At 39.3% G+C, this 16019-nt stretch overlaps 1 protein-coding gene across 1 annotated transcript; it reads right to left on the bottom strand.

Annotated features, from left to right (window-relative positions):
* LOC103923662 (transmembrane protein 68-like) lies at positions 1-11229 on the bottom strand. Its single transcript, XM_009332066.1, has 6 exons — positions 10902-11229; positions 9169-9333; positions 5530-5723; positions 2468-2528; positions 1923-2062; positions 1-105 (listed from the first exon to the last, which is right to left on the bottom strand). Exons 1-6 carry the CDS (start codon positions 11227-11229, stop codon positions 1-3), a joined length of 993 nt encoding a protein of 330 aa, XP_009330341.1.
* Positions 11230-16019: the final 4790 nt, after the last annotated feature.

Below are 16019 nucleotides of genomic sequence, written 5' to 3' on the forward strand. Positions count from 1 at the left end.
CTAATCACTTTTATGACGTTTATCAAATCGCTCCAGTAGAGCCTTCCATATGCTGCCTGGGATTGTTTGGTGCTTGCTTATGAGAGCCTGGATGGCAGTCTTTGTCTGAAAAGAGAAGAGAAAGTTGCCTTTACAGACCTGCTTATGCAAGGAAGAACAGTATAATCGCTGGTCTTCTCAGAGATTCAAGAGGTATTGGGAAATTCACACATAAGATCTACTTTAGGAAAAAAGTTGTCTTCTATATTAGATAGTTGTCCTAACGACACTTTTCTTGGAAAGGAAAGGAATAAAAACATTCATTGCAGTTTGGATAGGCTCAAATTATTGAGATTTATCAAACCTGGTCATTAGTAAGCCTAAGTAGCCTTTAACACGTGCAAACGTTAAGTTTGTGCAATCTCCATCCCTGAAGATGGGGATGCTGAATAAATCCTGACTAACCTCGTCTGATCTCATAGCTGACCTTGATGGGACCAGGAATTTGGAGTAGGGACCTCCGTCTGTCCTCCCCAACATGAATTCTTCCGTAACTGTATCATAGTCAGCATGCACATAATAAGAGAATTCATATCTAAATTCTGTTCATTTTTACTCTACATGAGATTCAAATGCAAGTTTGTGAAGGGAATGCTGGGATAAGAAATAATCTCCCTTAGTTTTTCCTCACTTATTTAAACTTGAAGTAAGGGTAGCTACATACTCCAGTGATCTACCCCAGAGCGATGGTAGAATATCACTGGGAATGTAAGAAAAGGGTGGCCAAACCTTTCCCGACAGATTCATGTCCTGACTCCTTTCCAGGGCAGGATCAGACAGAGGTCAGCCAGGCCACTGCTCATCTCAAACCCCATTTAAGTCTTTTTTTTTTTTAACTAATAAGAGCCACAGAAGACCTAACCGTACTCCCACTGAAGTGGGTGGTCAAAGGTTTGACTTAGTAAAGCACATCAATGTCATGGGAAATTTCAGTTTCAGTTTTGCAGCATCACAAAATACTGTTCCCCCAAAATCCAAGAATATGGGTAACTGTAAGGGTAGTCTTATCACCAATATTGCTTCCAGCCTGCTAAACCTGCTAAGACCAAACTCCGCAGCTTGCTGGGGCAGTTCTCTTGTAACAGACCAAAACTGTCTTTCCGGTTTCACTGCTGTGAAGCCCAGAACAATCTGCAGTAGATCATTAAAAAAAGAAAGACAAGCTAGCCTTCTTGCATCTTTTGGGGGCAGCAAGGTGTTTGTTACATCAGTGGTTCCTAATAAGTGTGTTGATCTGTGTATTCCTAGGCCATAGCAGTTTTTTTTGCCTAAAGTCCTCCTTTCATCTTCTATGAAAAATGCGTTTTCTGTATAGATTAGTATTTTGAAAAAAGCCTAAACCCTGGATCTATAAACATTTTTATGCTCCTGAGCACCACTGATTTCACCAAGCTGTAGGTACTCAAAATATTTTTATATTTTGGATGCAAATTATTTTTTTAACATTTTCCTTTTGACAATGAGACTGAAGCTCTTGTGGAACTTGGTTTCTAGAGCCCTATGTTACTTAGAGAAGATTCTCAAAGGTATTTGTTATATGTGAAATTTATTTTCCTAGTTACTGCAAACTGAACTTAAAACACAGTTACATCATTTCAGTTATCAAAGTTATCAAAGGCATGGGAGAAGCAAAGTTAGCATCCCAAGAAGACAGAGCTGGCACATTCTGAAAGGATGAGGGCATCCCAATCAACTATTACTATGTCAATACTTACTTGTAGGTATCCGTACATTTAATAATCCTGGAGCTCAACTGCCCATTGCTTTAACAAGCTAGCAAAAGTGTATTTGTCTTTATTCAAGCATACAAAAAACTAGTTTCAAGTGCATGTATAACAGAGGGCAAATTATGCAGTTCAATATTGCAAGGAGAGCTAACTTACCTTTTCAACTAATTCCTCTGTAGTTATATTCGGATCGTAAGGGATTGGCTCCCCAATGTATGTGCGAAATTTAACTGGAAGTCCTCCGTACGGTGGAGTAAACGGCAATCGAGTACTTTCATACAACTGTCTAAAAACTCCTGAAATAGTTTAAGGGAGGAAGAAGTGAGATTATAGTCACAGGAAACATAATCCAAACTTGAAATCTGATTAATATGGAAGACTTCTTAAAAATGCATGCTTTTGTCTGACAGTCAAGAAGAAATTACAGGATTTTGGTAACTGTCCACCAAAACAAAGCTTGATAGACTTAATAGATCACTGAAATAAAACTGCATTAAAGAACCAAATCACACAGCACAAACCAGTTATACACAAGTTATTGCCATATTTGAGATACCTCTGACCCACAGCAAGCGTGTTAGAGAATCCAAAGTAGGCAGAAGTCTGAAAAGCAAAATCTAAGAGAAAAGTGAGAGAAATCTGAGAGAGAAGTAGAGAAAACATGCCAAATATTTAAAATATATTTTAAAGTTCTTTCTTACTTCTTTCTTTAAGCATCCTATATCCTTCCCGAACATTTTGAGTATACATTGGAATGATGGGCTAAGGAATCACAAAAAAACAAAAAGGTGGAAATGTTATACCAAGTTTGAATTTATGTTTTAGTCCCTGTTAATGCAACTAAGAAAATCACTCGAATACAGAGGATAATTATCAGTCAGGTAGCAAACAAGGAATCTTGTTATAAAAAATAAACTCCAGAAGAGAAATCAAATTCTGTTTCTCAGCTCCCACAAACATTGCTGTTTTAAAGTCACCATCTGAAAGGAAAATAACTGACATTGTATTAGCGGTTTATACCTTTCATTTTTAATGTACATTATAAAAGTTAACTGAGATTCTAAAAAAATAACTTGTATGTTATATATTTATTGCAGTATTGCTGACAAACATAAAATGAAGTTTTGCAGTTTCTCTGTCTAAAGCTTACATCATGTGTGGTGAATAGGAAAATATTCAGTTTGTGAAGTCTTGCAGAAAGCAAGTAGACATTCACGTTCGGCTCATCTCATCTGCTTCTCAAAGTAAGGTCTCACTGAAGCAGTAATGTTTGGCTAATACCCCACTGGAAAAAACTTCTGCGGATCCCTCGGACAAATAAGGCAATTTTATGTCCTCATTGACCCGGACTACACACCTTCTGGAGGGCAGATCCTTAGGCAGTTACAGAACAAATTCACTTCATTATTGTAAGTAAAAAGAAAGACACTTGAGATACCTGAACTTGAAACAGTCGTGTCTTACAGCCTGAGGTAAGATTTCATAGTTTGTAGACAAACTAACAGTGATTGTATCCATACATACAATAACTTTTTTCCCCTCTATTTTCCCTTTTCATTTGTTTTTAAACCATATTTTGAGCATGTTGTTGGAATTACTTTTTCAGAAGGTAATGAAAGAACACCTTTATGCTGTTAAGAATCACTACCACAGAACAGAAACCACAGGATGAGAAAAAAACAAGCAAGAAAAAGACCTAACTAGAGCCTAACAAAGAACTCAAAGCGATGGAAAGCATTTAAAGGAAAAAAACCCTGACAGATAACAAAAATACCAAACATACATAAAGTTGTAATAGTAAACCCTTCAGAATGAGAAATTATGGGAAATTATTAGAAATAAACCCTTAAAAAAATCAGTAACGTCTTATAAAAGCATACAACTACTGGCCACTAAAAATACCACTCTTAGCTTCAGCTATTGATTGAATGCTGTATATCTAACATTTAAAATGTTTGAAACCCACCTATCATACAGACAAAACACTTGAGATTTTAGGAATAGTGCAAGAGCAACATATCTTAGGCTATAAAGAAATCTGGTGACTACGAAAGTTACTCGCATATGATGATCAACCAATGAATTGCTACGTTACAAAGCAAGTTCTGTTAGTTTAGATGAGTCTATCCCCAGTCTTCAGTCAACCTACAAGACTGGTGTGGCCAGTATTGAAAAGAGTGCAGCAAGAACAACGGGAGCAATCAAACTCCAAATTTGTCAAAAGATGGAATCCAGTTACTACTATGGGTCTAACTTTATATAAGAAATGGTATATAAGGTTAATATTGCCCCCTCTACTGTTAATGCATAGCACTTTTTTTTTTTTTAAGTGTTTAGTTATCTAAGTTATCTAGCACAAGAGACCAAAGTTTGAGATGCAACAAACTGGATGGGGCGAGAAAGAGAGATAGCTGCACAAAAAACCTGAAAGGGGTGGTAAGAAATTCAAGTTTCATGGGAAGAACTCAACTCCCTGTAGAGATTCTTCTGTATAGACAGAAAAGGATTACGTTTATGTGGAAGACCAAAGATGAGTACTGCAATTGATGAGATATTCATAAGAACGTAAAGAAAAATGTCGGTTGTGCAATTCATGAGAAAGTAGCAGAAAGCTCATGGCAGAACAGATGAAACCTGGATGTGTACCAGTATTGTCAGACACAAAGAGCGCTAGGTATGCTAAGTCTAAATTAAGACAGAAAAGTCGTCTCTAGTGGTGGTGATGATGATGAGAAGTGGCAGTTAGGAAAAAGACGGGGTTGCTGCTCTTTCAGCTCTATGCCATCCCAAATAAAATTATTTCCCAGAGACTATATCAGAGAAAGAGTCTCACATTGAATTATATGGAAGAAGTCAGAGCCAGTGGTAGAAGTTTGTATTTGTAGATCATCATTCATATGGAAAATAGAGCTGAAGCTGTGGCCATGTGTACATTAGTGGAGTGCAAACCAATAGAAGCACATCTCTAGAGGATGCTGAGGATCTGACATCAACACTGAACACATTTCAGTGCTCTGTTTTTAAGTAGAACTAATTCTTGTCTGGTACCATTCACTGAATGCCCATTTGCAACTGGAGAGTATTAGGTCCCACTTCTGGTTTAGTGTCAGCCAAACGGTATGCAGCTCAGGTATTCTAACACATTCCATGATGTGAATGAAAGCATGGTTAAGTGAGGGAGATGGAAAAACTGCTTCAAAAGTGCACACATGATTCAAACTCAGGCACTGATGTAGACACACCTTGTGTTAGTCGACGCAATCTTTCACAAACATGAAGAAAAGTAAGGGTAAGAGCAAAATCCTGGACCCTCCTAGAATATGTGAGAAGAAAGAAAGATAAGGATAATAGATTAGAGCCATAAGAAAATGACTGGGTATGTAGAAGTAAGATAAAGATATGAGTCTAGTAGGATGAGAAAAAACAAACCTTACGGCGATATGGAGAAGGACTACAGTGAAGATTCCTGAAATATAGTCAAGACAAGAAATTGGATGCCTGCATGATGGAACTGTAGACATGGAACTGTAGAGATGGATGCCTTGCAACAGTCAGGAAAAAGCTATACAGTTCCATAAAATCCTTGTTCCCTATGGATTAACGTGCTTAAGGAAAGTGGTGGGAAAAGGAAAGGAAATCTTTACTCCCAAACCTTTTCTTCTGTCTGGAAGATCTTCCAACAAACACTCCTAAGCTGCATTTTACATACATGAAGCATGTATGCAATGAGCATAAACTGGGATTGGTAACATATAATACTCACCACTTTTGCGTCTAGAGCAACCTGAGCAAAGCCTTTTCGATTTCCCCATATGAGTTGATAACTTTCGTCACTGAATAGTGCTTCTCTAAGTCCACCTGGTGAGATGGACACCAAGCGTCCATTCTTCAGTGCAATGAGACACTCCTCCCTTGTACCTGGCATAACACCCGTCACTTCCAATAATAATTTAAGTCCTGCAATAAATAAGTAGCAAATACATATTATTATAACAATATGTCACACATACTGCTTACAAGTAGCAGCAAGATTACAGCTAAATGAAAATCTAATACCTATATATTTAGACTAAGGCAAATTTGTACGAAGGAAGTAAAACCTGTACAGAGTAAATATCAGCAAAATGACAAATTCGTGACTGCTTTTGCCCAAATATTATGAAGATGAACCAGCTTATCAGGAGCATCTCAATAAACTAATGCCTCCACATGCTATTTTCTGTAATTATCAAAACGCCAGCCGTGCAACCAAAACTTGTGCATCATAGCTAGAAATCTGAAAATAAATATCTATTCCTCCCTCCTTTTTAAATATTTTAATACAGAAAAAATTATAAATTTTCAGTACAATAAAGATTCCTACAAAAATAAATACCTGACAGGCAACTATTTTTAGTGTTCTTTTAAAATGTGATGTTTAACATTTTAAACATTGAGGTTTTGAGTTGTTAAATTGAGTATTTTGTGGTTAAATTGCAAACTACGTGGATCAAATTGGACTGCAAGATGCATGAGTGGCAGAAGTTAGTAGGGCAGTTTCAGCACTGCATGAACAGTTCAATGGATCTCCTTCCTTTGTTTCTGTAAATGGAATTTCTCCAAAAGACAGATTGAGAACCATAGAAGCACTCTATGCTTTCTAATATTATCTTCACATTTTAAATCTATCAGTTGGGAACTCCCATAGAGAGCTTCAGCAAATGAGTTTCCCCGGTCTTCAAATTCACTGTCCCAACAGCATGGTCTGAAAAGAAATTGTTTATATTAATAAACGTAAATAACAACTATGGACTGCCAGAACTGGTGTCTAGCAGTGCAACTTTGACAACAGTCTGCAACAGAAACTTTGGAAGACAGTGGAAAACACAGTGCCACATCTTGTAATTGAATTGTATTTAATCTTATTCAAGGCATCATGTTTGATAGATCTTTCTGTGAAGACAGATGTTGACTTTGTTTAACACCTTTGTCAACTCTCATGTATTCCTGTTTTATCCTGCAGCCATGAATACCATATCCTTATTAAGTGAATAGGTACTTCCTTTGCTTGGCTTTAAAACTTTTGCCTGTTAAGAATTAGGATGTATCATATGTTCCCTTTTGGACATGAGGAAAAATTTCTTTACTGAAAGAGTGGTTAAACATTGGACCAGGCTGCCCAGGGCAGTGGTTGAGTCACCATCCCTGGAGGTATTTAAAAGACGTGTAGATGAGGCGCTTAGGGACATGGTTTAGTGGGCATGGTGGTGTTGGGTTGACGGTTGGACTCGATGATCTTAGGGGTCTTTTCCAACCTTAATGATTCTATGATTCTATGAACATATTATCATTTCTTATTCCCCTTTTCCAGGTCACACAGAATTTTGTATCCCTCAGTCATGCAAGACTTATGTCCTATGTACTGGCTCTTCAAGGGAAGCCATGACAGGCCTCTGGTCATCCTTGCCCTTTTTTGTATCTTTATTACTTTGCACCTTTTCTGAGATGGGGAGACCAGAATTCCATGCAGTACTCAAGATGTGGGCACCACATGCATTTTGAGAACATAATGGTATTTTCTGTTTCTTCTTTTTTCATGATAAGCCTAAAATTGTTTGCCTTTTGGCGATTGCTGAGATTTAAGCTGACATATTCCTTAAGTCATCTAGAAAATTTAAAGCCTAATTACATGTTTAGGTGTTTCAACTTGTTTTTCTTTCCTTCTGCACTGCATTATAACTAATACTGGGTTTCATCTGCTATTTAATCAGCCAGTGATTCAGTATTGGTAAATAACTGTACTCTCTGTGTGGGCTTTTACCGCCTTGGAAAAAAAATGGCCAGTATAAAGCTTTGTCACCTCACTACTGCTCTAAATTATGATTATTTTAAACAATATAGGTGCCGGCACTGATCTTCATTAGTATACCTGATGAATTCTGCTTCTTTTTGAAAACAAGCTATTTATTTCTACCCTTTATTTCCTGCCTTTTAACCAGTTATTCATTCACAAGAAGACTTCTCCCATAACTGTAATTAATCCAACAGACTGAGCATATGCTCATGAGCATTCTTTAAAGAACCAACCTGTGAAGTGTAACATTTCTCTGCAAAAAGCAGGTAAGTATGGTAGAGCAAGAGGTTAGGGAGAATTTTCACTCAGTCTTCAGCCACATTTTCTACTAATGCAGCAAATGAGGAGGCCTAATCTCCATTATTTGTGGTCTTTTTTACAAGATGCCTTTTTTTGGTAGCCTTTTTACAGGTTGACACCATATTTGCCACCTTCTGTTCCTCTAGCGTGAACATAATTCAAGCAATATGTTATGTGCACATCAATAGTCCGGAAATTGCACAGCTGAGAGCGTTGCTTGGTCCTGACAATAGTTTGCTATACGTTTGTAATAAAAATCTGTGCTACGGACACTTCAATTTGAAACAGTAACCTCTCATTTATCCCTTAAAAAAGAAGTCTCCTTTGCAACATTCTGCTAAGCTTTATCTTCCTTTAGGGGTCCTCTTAAAAGCCAATCACCTCTTGATGACTTCATGCTTGAGATGTGTTTAGTACTACACACTATTTACTAAGTATGCCTTTAGCAATTTCTTCCTCACCATCTTTCTAGGGATGCTTTAATATGTTCTTGCATCAAACGTGCTTGAGTTTATGCTCTTTGTTTTCAGTGTTTGAACACAACTTCATTTTCTGAAGAATATCCTTCTACTTTTAAATAGCTTCCTTTACTCCTTTGTATTATAATAATTTTTAATATAAGTGGTATAAAGGTGCCTTTAAATAATCTCCCCGCTATTCCTTCTGGATGCTCCTTCTTTATGCCTTGTTTTTTTAAAAATGAATGAGGTTTTCTTTTCTGTATCTTCTCCTTTTCACCATGGAATTATTTATTTCTCTCTCAGTCTACAAGGTGTTGAATATGTTGTGGTGGTCAGTATTACAGAGCTCTCTTCAACAGTAAAATCTTCAAACAAGTTTTGTGCCCTACTCCAGGCTTTGATCAAAAGATAGATTTGATGTCATACCCCACTGCAATGGCTACTCAGTGTACAGGGCAAGTAGGTAACTGATATCCTACCATTTATGGGCTCTTCTGCGCTCACAGCCCATTGCTGACCAGCCAGCATTAGGTCAATAATATAGTCCTGTCCTACACTTTCTACTGAGGCGTGACATTTCATCCCAACAGGATTATATAATGTCTATTTCTTGGCTTTGGAGGGTCTACCAGTGTTTTTATGACCTTTCACTTAAAAAACAGGATATTCTACCCTGTTTGCCCTTCTTCATCTACCAACTTTTAGTTTAAAAGTCTAAAAGCAGTCCTTTAGTTTAAAAGCTCTCTTGAAAGGTAATAACTGTAAATTTCAATCCAGGATGCTTAAATACAAAAGAACATGTTCTTACCTGGTAAACGAAATACAAAATGATCAGCTACTGACAGACAAAGTCTTTTCTTCCAGAGGAACAGCCTAGACAAAAAGTAAAGGTAGTCTACAGGAATAGCTCCATGGTAATACACAAGAATGCCCGGTCCTTCTGGTAGGTTTTCCACACCGTGAAGCTCATAACCTGTTTGGGATGGAAAGCAATACACTGACAATGTAAATCATCTGGCAGTTTAAAGAAAACTGTTTACTGCCCTTTGTTAAATGACTTTCAGAGAGTTGTGAAAGCCTCTGCAGTAGCTTTTAAAAGAATTAAGTTCTGGATGGAACTTTTGGTCAATAGCAAAGAGAAAGCCCCTCAAACACCACAGGCTATCGGTGGACTAATTTGTTGGTCAGTTTAATCACTAGATCAGACCTGAACCTGACATTTTCCCTAGTGAGGGGACTAAATTAATTATTTCCCATTAGGAACTTTTCCCAGTCCAAAGTACAATAATGAAAAAAAAAAATTACTATACTGGTGTGAAACCGCTTCATCGGCAGAATGAGAGGCAACAAACCAGTCAGGATGCTTTCCTGAAATATGGAAGTATGAATCTCCATTCTGTGTCAGGAAGAATGAAAAGTTTGGGATTTTACATAATAAAAAGTTTCTCTGGTTGAGATGTTTAAGTCCAAACCAGAATCCGTAAGAATCCCAAAGAGAGGTTCTCTCCACTGGGGTTAAATGTATTCACTTCACAGTGGAACTGAATTTCCTCACAGACATGGACTTCCGTAAATCCCTCTCCTGGCTCTTCCTATGTTTGATTTAGGCTTTAGGTGGAGCCAGAGTAGGAGGCTGATGTATACAAAGGCTTGGGAAAGCCACAGCTTCTGCCAACTAAGAGCTCCATTCCACCTTGTCTGCCTTCGTCTCCATCCCTGCTACAGCACCTGTCATAAGCCGTTCAGGGAGAAAGGATGGGGATGGAGCAGGCAGAGTCCTAGGAAGAGGTGGAGAAAGTTTTATACTGCAGGATGTTCAAAGATTAAGGGAAAAAGCTGTGAGGAAGGATGGCAACATAGATAACAACCTCTTATTCTTCATCCTTAGGGCAGCAAAGTTGTGTCTTGCTGATAGCAAGACTGTGGGAAGAACAAGTGCCTAGCATGCGGCTGAGGATTTTCCTAGGGAGGAGGGTGTGTTGCACATATCTGAAGGTTGAGTGTAATGAAACTGGTTGCTTTTAAATTCTGCCACGGTACAAACTTAAATGTGGTATCTAATTATTTCTTTGTCCGTACAGCTCTTAAAATTATTTTCAATTGTCATAACACAAAGTAGTTTTCACCAACTAAAAATACACTAATTACATTTCCAACTAGTTGTTGTGTTTTGATCATTTATTAAGTGGATTTTAAATGGCTACTAAGGTAAAAAATAAATCTCACATCTCCTTTGCAATTACGTTACTAGAACTAACATTAACAGTGCGCTTCACTCTGATACCATATACAGAGAACTCCACCTGTCTATCCACTTAAGAGAAATTTACCCTATATAAACTAATTTCTCCCTTTCATTCTGCTTATTCTATATTGCAATCAGTCTTTGAGGCAGAAACTTTTGGGCTAGATGCCATACAAAGTATAATAAATGTCATTTCTTTATATCCATTTGGAAGAAATAAAAAAAAAAAATTAAAACTTACGTGTATTTAATATTTATTGTAATTCAAAGCTTCAGACAAGTCATGTCATACTTACCATGCCATATTCTTGCGTATATATCCCAAAAGCTTGCTATAGTTTTCCTTGCACTATCCCAAACATCACTCAAGGGATCTGCTTTTATCTCACCATTCCTCTGATATATTAAAAGCAAAATATTAGAGACGTAAATGAAAAAGAGCATTGTTAAAGGAACTATAAAAAAAGCTAATATTGCAGTTATTGTCAGTGAGATGATGACCACATGAAAAAGGTATTTCTTCAGGTACTCCGCAACAGTCCATTCTTCCAGTACGTAGGCAAGGCAGCTTAGGTCAGTCATTGGTATCTGTCCTGAAGTGCAGGATTCTTCTCTACCTATCATGTCCTGCATGGGGGAGAAAAAAAGCCAGCTCTAATTTCTCTAATCATGGAAGTTTCTCAATTCAGGAAAAAAGTTTTCTGTAGATATACCCGATGCCTATTTTGGTATAACACGGAGTCAAACATTTTTTCTCTCTCTGTCATGCTAAGATAGCTGCTGGCAATTGCCATCCACTACTGCCTGTAAACAGTGATGAGATTACCCTGTGTATTTATGGATCTTTTTTATACAGCCAGATAATAGGGGCTGAAAGGACGAGGGCTGGAGTCCCAAGGAAGCCCATGCAACAGAGCACCTTCACCGTCAAAGCTATTTATCAGATGCTTTCTCTGTATAAGTATGGCTTACTTTTTAGCAGCTCAAAAGAGGGCAAGTGATAAGTATTTTCATCAGCATTAGCCAAGACTGCTACCAGAGGTCTGGGCTCTCCCGATCCTCTGCAGAGAGTCCAGCCTGGGCTTCTGGTCCCTCTGGCAGCAGCCAGCAGCAAGGGGAACGAACAGTGGAGTGAGCAGCTGAGCTAGATGAAGAGCCGGTAGGCAAAATGTGGGCACCCATGGCTCCTTCCCAAGGGCTGGAGGTGCCTGGGTCAGCGTTTGGTACTGCTGGCAGCACTGGGGAAAGCAGCTCTTGGCCCCTCATCCACACAACCATGCCAACACACCCTTCTTTCAGATTTTCCAGCTCTGGCAAAGGCCAAGTGGGTTCCACGGCCCTAGTGATATGTTTACCACGTGCCTACTTAGTCTGTTCCTACAGCTGATCCTGCCTGCCTGACAGCAGGTGGTGGTTTCTCTGGAATGCAAGAGCACTCCAGCATCACTGGCTGATTTTAAGATTCTTGAGCATTAGTCAGAGATTTAAACATTGCAGTCAGGTTCAGTAATCCATAACTGAATACAAGCTTTTATTTGCCTCAGTCAGGTTACTACTTGTTTAACGAGTAAATTTTTCTGCTCCAACACCAGAACAAGTATCTACAAGAAACAAATCGTAATTGCCAGTCAGTGTCAAGATTATGAAGTATAGCAAGTCCAGACTTTTCTGACGTTATGTCTCCAGCTGCATACTTATATGAGCAAACCTGTCATATACTACCCACTCCACTTTTGTTTTTCTCCTTTGAAGCCCTGGGTAGAATTTAGGGGTGGACTGGTGTAAAGCACAGCTTCATTCAGAGTTATGGATGACAAGGAGTACAGCAAATAGCAAAAGCAAAGAGCAGCCATGAACAAGCACTAGACTAGCATGCAGTAAGGCAAGCAAGCCTCATGGCAAGCCCTGCTGATGAGTAGCTGTAACAGCTGTAAATTTGGTCTCGCACACTTCAGTCAAACCTGTCCTTATCTCAAACCCTTCGAGCCCCATGTTGGGCACCAAAAAGGACTGTCATGGTTTAACCCCAGTAGGCAGCTGAGCCCCACACAGCCACTCGCTAATTCCCCCCTCTGCAGTGGGATGGGGGAAAGAATCGGAAGGGTAAAAGTGCAAAAACACATGGGTCAAGATAGAGACGGTTTAATAGGTAGAGCACAAGCTGGAAGGGCAGTAAACTAGGAGCTCAAAGGAAGCAAGCATTGTATTAAATGATGCTCAGCATGGCACAAACGAATGAAACCAATGTGGCAAAGAACATGACAAGAATTAATATGGAATTGTTTATATTCTGGTGACTGGTGTCTGACTAAGATACAGGAAGATCTGGAAGTTCTCATTGACAAGAAGTTTTATCAATAACATGAAAGAAAGAAAAGGAATAGTCTGCATGATTCGGATATTAAAATCTCTGCTTAGAAGGCGTTTAAGAAGGATAAATCTGATGATGTGGTGCTACTCTATAGTAAAGAAGTTCTTAATTGTTTAAAGTTGCTGATAAGAGCAAGGTCTACAAATCCTTGATGCCTGCGAAGCGTGCTGTGCTGACAGAGCCCAGGAGAAGGCCGTGTTAAGGGCTTGCCTTAGGCTACTGAATCAGAAATACTGAGCAGTACTTAGAATAACTCATTCAGGCTGCAACATAGGGTGAAGGAAGGGAGTGGGTTTTGCGTTGTTATGGGGCCTTCAGACTGGGAACACAGACTACTACAGCCAGTAGCAAAACTGGCTTAAAATTGAAGATAAAATGTCCGTACTGATAGTAAATGTACCAATAATAACCCCTATATGATATGGGGATTAATTTGGATATATTGATCACTAACTGGAACCTGGTGATAAAGAGATCGTATGATCTACCACCATTTTAAGATTAACATGTCCAGGTATCTTTTTGTACCTAACATTCTTCTCAAAACCACCTGAAATTCCCTCTGGCATCCTGATACTCATTTTTCATAACTCTTGAAAGACTAGAGAAAATCCGGAGGACTGGAAGAGATTTAAGATTACTCCAGAGTCCCCAAACACAAGCAACTGCAGAGTCAGCAGCCAGATAAATCATAGAATCATAGCATGGTTTGGGTAGGAAGGGACCTTAAAGATCATCTAGTTCCAACCCCCCTGCCATGGAGAGGGATACCTTCCACTAGATCAAGTCGCTCAAAGCCTCATCTGACCTGACCTTGAACACTTCCAGGGAGGGGTCATCCACAACTTCTCCTGGCAACCTGTCTCACTGTCTCACCACCCTTACAGTAAAGAATTTCTTCCTAATATCTAATCTAAATCTACCCTCTTTCAGTTTAAAACCATTACCCCTTGTCCTATCACTACACTCCCTGATAAAGAGTCCCTCCCCATCTTTCCTGTAGGCCCCCTTTAAGCACTGGAAGGCTGCTATAAAGGTCTCCCCGAAGCCTTCTCTTCTCTAGGCTAAACAACCCCAACTTTCTCAGCCTGTTCTCATACGGGAGATGCTCCAGCCCCCTGATCATCTTTGTGGGCCTCCTCTGGACCCGTTCGAGCAAGTCTATGTCTTTCTTATGCTGGGGGCCCCGGAGCTGGACATAGTACTCCAGGTGGGGTCTCACCAGAGCAGAGTAGAGGGGCAGAATCACCTCCCTTGACCTGCTGGCCACGCTTCTTTTGATGCAGCCCAGGCTTTCTGGGCTGCGAGCGCATGTTGCCGGCTCATATTCAGTTTTTCATCCATCAATACCCCCAAGTCCTCTCTGCCGGGCTGCTCTCAATCCACTCATCCCCCAGCCTGTATCCATGTTTGGGATTGCCCCGACCCAGTGCAGGACCTTACACTTGGCCTAGTTGAACTTCATGAGGCAAAATTACTTAAACACTGGTATGTGATGAAGGTAACTGATGCCACTCATTATAATTTTGTAAACAAATGCACCTCCATTCTTTGAGGAAATGAGAGGTTTAATAGCTTGTGCAGGTGTCATGCACATACAGTTTTACTAGGGGCTTGTAAAAGAGGCACTTCAAGCCACACATGAGCTGCTACTTGGAACTCGCCCTTCCACCAGCACCTCACCGTATGTTCTCACCACCAGCCTGGTCTCCAACAGGATCAGCTGGCTTCCTGCTAAGATGATTGTGAAAATGTTGGCACAAGCAAAATCACTCTTGGGAACATCCCAAACTTAAGCTGGCCTATGTGGATTATGAAAGTATATTACCAATGCCACTTGACATTTTGATTAAAAAATAAAGCTTTTTATAATGAAGCACATATGAAATGAATGATGTCGTCAACTGCCACGATAAAAAAGTATCCATCAGTGGTGGAATCCCCATCAAATGAAAATTGAGTCTATGTCCTACATTATTCAGCATTTTCAGAATTTTCTCCTAATATTAATGGGATGTTACATTGATCAATGTAAACAATGTAATATCCCACTGATTCCACTTCCTCCATCCCAATTTTTATGTAACAGAAACTTATTTGCTGGCTGGAAGACCACTACATTTAGCCTTGTTTGCTCACAGACTACAGTATAAATGAACATAGTAACTTGTTCATTTCTGATTCGATGTAGACACTAAAAAAAAAAGCTTTAGAAAGAAATTAAAACACTTAAATGTACAAAAGTATTTTTTTTTAAACCTACAAAACAGGTATTAACAGTACAGATTTGACTGAGGACGTATGAAAGTAGTTGGGTACACATGGAGTGAGTTCACTTTACGCCAGCTAGCTGGGTGGGTGGGATACAAGCTAATTCAACATCATTCCAGTTGAATACAAGCCAGAGAAATACAGACTGACTGAGAAAAAACTAGAAGCAGCATGGCTTTTTCTGGTAGGTAGGGGGCTCAACCAGGTTTCAGTTCCTGCTCCCACAGTTCAATTGTACACCACCTCCAACATTTCATAGGGGAAGAATGAACCCTGATCACTGAACCCTGACCCTGGTTTTTGGACCATATGATGTGAGTCCAACATGGTAAATGCATCCCTCTGTACTGCCAGTATAACATCAAAGGACTACAACAGGACAGAACTTCTATTTTTGCCATGTTCTACTGGCTATCTCTCACCAGCCCCTTGTTGAGACCACAAACACAATTTTGAAGCATCCTTTCTACCAAACGCCATATAGGAAATTATTACATAACTATTTGAGTGCCTGTTGCAAGGCTATTACTAAAGACCTGCTTGATTATGCACTGGAAGACAATGCAAGAGTGTCACCGCAACCTGTTTACTGGTAACTGCTCTGGTTTGCCCCAAGTCTCAAAATTTAAGAGAGACATTTCTCTTCTGATTTTATCAAATCTGAGCCCAGAGCAGCTCCCATGTTCTTCAATACTGAACATCCCATAAAAGGTTAACAAGTGGGCATAGTGTTTTGTGAACAAACATTTTTTAAATTGTCTATATCTTTCAT

This window comes from Pygoscelis adeliae, unplaced genomic scaffold (genome assembly GCF_000699105.1).
Source record: "Pygoscelis adeliae isolate BGI_AS28 unplaced genomic scaffold, ASM69910v1 Scaffold98, whole genome shotgun sequence".
Classification (NCBI taxonomy): Eukaryota; Metazoa; Chordata; class Aves; order Sphenisciformes; family Spheniscidae; genus Pygoscelis; species Pygoscelis adeliae.